This window comes from Chinchilla lanigera, unplaced genomic scaffold (genome assembly GCF_000276665.1).
Source record: "Chinchilla lanigera isolate Chin_1 unplaced genomic scaffold, ChiLan1.0 scaffold00170, whole genome shotgun sequence".
NCBI lineage: Eukaryota > Metazoa > Chordata > Mammalia > Rodentia > Chinchillidae > Chinchilla > Chinchilla lanigera.
In genome coordinates, this window is record NW_004955571.1 from 1,190,427 (window position 1) to 1,192,575 (window position 2,149).

General features: G+C 53.5%; 1 protein-coding gene across 1 annotated transcript in view; it reads left to right on the plus strand.

Moving 5' to 3' along the window:
• Positions 1–1,786: 1,786 nt before the first annotated feature.
• Positions 1,787–2,149, plus strand: part of Tmem47 (transmembrane protein 47) — a 29,845-nt gene continuing 29,482 nt past the window's right edge. The window contains exon 1 of the mRNA XM_005413646.2: positions 1,787–2,113. Coding sequence (XP_005413703.1) covers positions 1,888–2,113 — 226 coding nt within the window. The 5' untranslated portion in view covers positions 1,787–1,887. The remainder of the gene's footprint in view (positions 2,114–2,149) is intronic.

A 2,149-nucleotide genomic window follows, 5' to 3' on the forward strand; every position in this document is an offset into this window, starting at 1 on the left:
ATAAGTTCAAAAATATAAGTCCAGGTCACAAGAAAACATCACAAGCCTGGTCACCCCTATCCATCATTCTGGTTTTTATGCTTAGTGTGCTCCTAAGGAATGCTTTCAAGGAAATGCACCAAATTTTCTTTCCGGTTGAGAAGTCAAGAAACTTTTGGAAGCTCCAGGTTAAGGAACTCTGAGGGTTCGGGGATTGATTTTTAAGGGTCCTGGCAGGCACTAATTAGCATAATTATGGACAAGTAAGGGACAGTGTCAGTTCTTGCACTTTTAAATATAAGTTAAACATGGGCTTTTAAAAATTTCTCACAGGGTTTGTTCTTATTTTCAAGTTATGAGACACTAACTCCCTAGTTTCTTACACATAATATGTAGCTTCCAACCAGAAATATTAGAAGAGAAAGAACTGTGGCCAACAAAAATTATGACGACCTGCAGTGCTAAGTATGACATTTCCTAATGAGAGAGGGTATTTTTTCAATTATTTAGGTTTTAACCTCTGTATGGGTTTCCCAACAAACTTTGGAAGCGGTGAATGAGGAACATTGTCCTTGCCCTGGCCTCCACCAATAATCTTAGTTAATAAATTGTTTCACGTATATAAAAGATGGTAAGTGGTCAACAGCCCACCAATCACATCCTAAAGTATTCAACTACAGAACTGCAATTTCAATTTCAAGGAATGTTTAGTTTCTTACACATTGGGGAACAATATGAAACTTCTAAGAACCAGACAATGCCCTATTGGGCTAAATCCTTAAACCCTAAGTGCTCAATAAATACATACCTGTAGACTGCTTAGTTTCCTAAAGGAGAGATATACCACTTTTCCCTGTTGCAAGCCCCGGACTAGAGCATGCTAGATACAGGGGAAGCTTAATACCCATGTAGGGATTCAGATCTAGCTGGACATCATGCAAAGCAGAATGAATTAAGGTTTTAGCCAACAAAGGTCACAGCAGTGGAGATCCAAGTAAGGTTTACTTCACACTTTGCAGAATCTCTCATTCCCATTTTAGCACCAGAGTGCCCTGAGCAAACGCCCTTCCTAGGGGGCGCAAAGCATACAAGCCCAGAGAAGAGAATCGCCAGCGGGGAAGGGAGAGGGATTGTGAAGAACTGAAGAAATAGGGATTCTGGATCTCCTGGGCCCGTCCTGGGTTTGAAATAAAGAAGGAAAAGCTCTCTGTCACTTTTCTCTTCCTTTCTCAAATCCCCAGGATGTGAGACTGGCCCTGGGAAAACGGTGTTGTATTACTGAGAGAGCAGAGCTATCCTTGCTCCATGGCCACAACCTAGGAAAACTAGGAATCTACACGTCTGTCTCCTTCTAGAAAATGACTCGCCCCTGGTCCTTAGAAAAGGAAATCCAAGTGACTGGGAGTGTAGGGGAAGACAAGACCCCAGCGTCAGGGGCGGGCCACCCGGCAGGCCGCTTGGAAAAACTACTGGGCCAGGGCCAGGGGCGGGGCAGGGGGAGCCTCTGGCGCCGGGAGCCTGAGCCTGACGCCGCGCGGGTGCGGACCCGCGGCTCCCGGCGCTCGGCACCGCCTCCTGCAGCCCGGGGCGGGGCTGGGGCGGAGCGAGCCTGGCCGCTCAGGGGCGGAGCGGGCTTGGGCGCGGACGCGGGCAGAGCGCACGGAGAAGGTCCGCGGCGGGATCTGTGTCGCTGCGGCGCCGGCGACCACAGCAAGCACAGCACAGGGCAGCCGCACCCACAGAGCCACCTTCGCGGCGCGGCGACAAGAGGCGCACAGCCCCGAGGGACGGACGAGTCCTCGCGCGCTTCACGTCGGCTGCTCCCCGGGTCGGGAGGTCGGGCTCCCGGCTCTCTGGCCCTGCCAAGTGTCCCCGGCTCCGGAGGGGCGGGCGGCAGCGGCGCCCGGGATGGCTTCGGCGGGCAGCGGCATGGAGGAGGTGCGCGTGTCGGTGCTGACTCCGCTGAAGCTGGTCGGGCTGGTGTGCATCTTCCTGGCGCTGTGTCTGGACCTGGGGGCCGTGCTGAGCCCCGCCTGGGTCACGGCCGACCACCAGTACTACCTGTCCCTGTGGGAGTCCTGCCGGAAACCCGCCAGCTTGGACAGCTGGCACTGCGAGTCCACGCTCAGCAGCGGTGAGAGCCCGGCGTGCGCGCCCCCCTCGCCCCGCG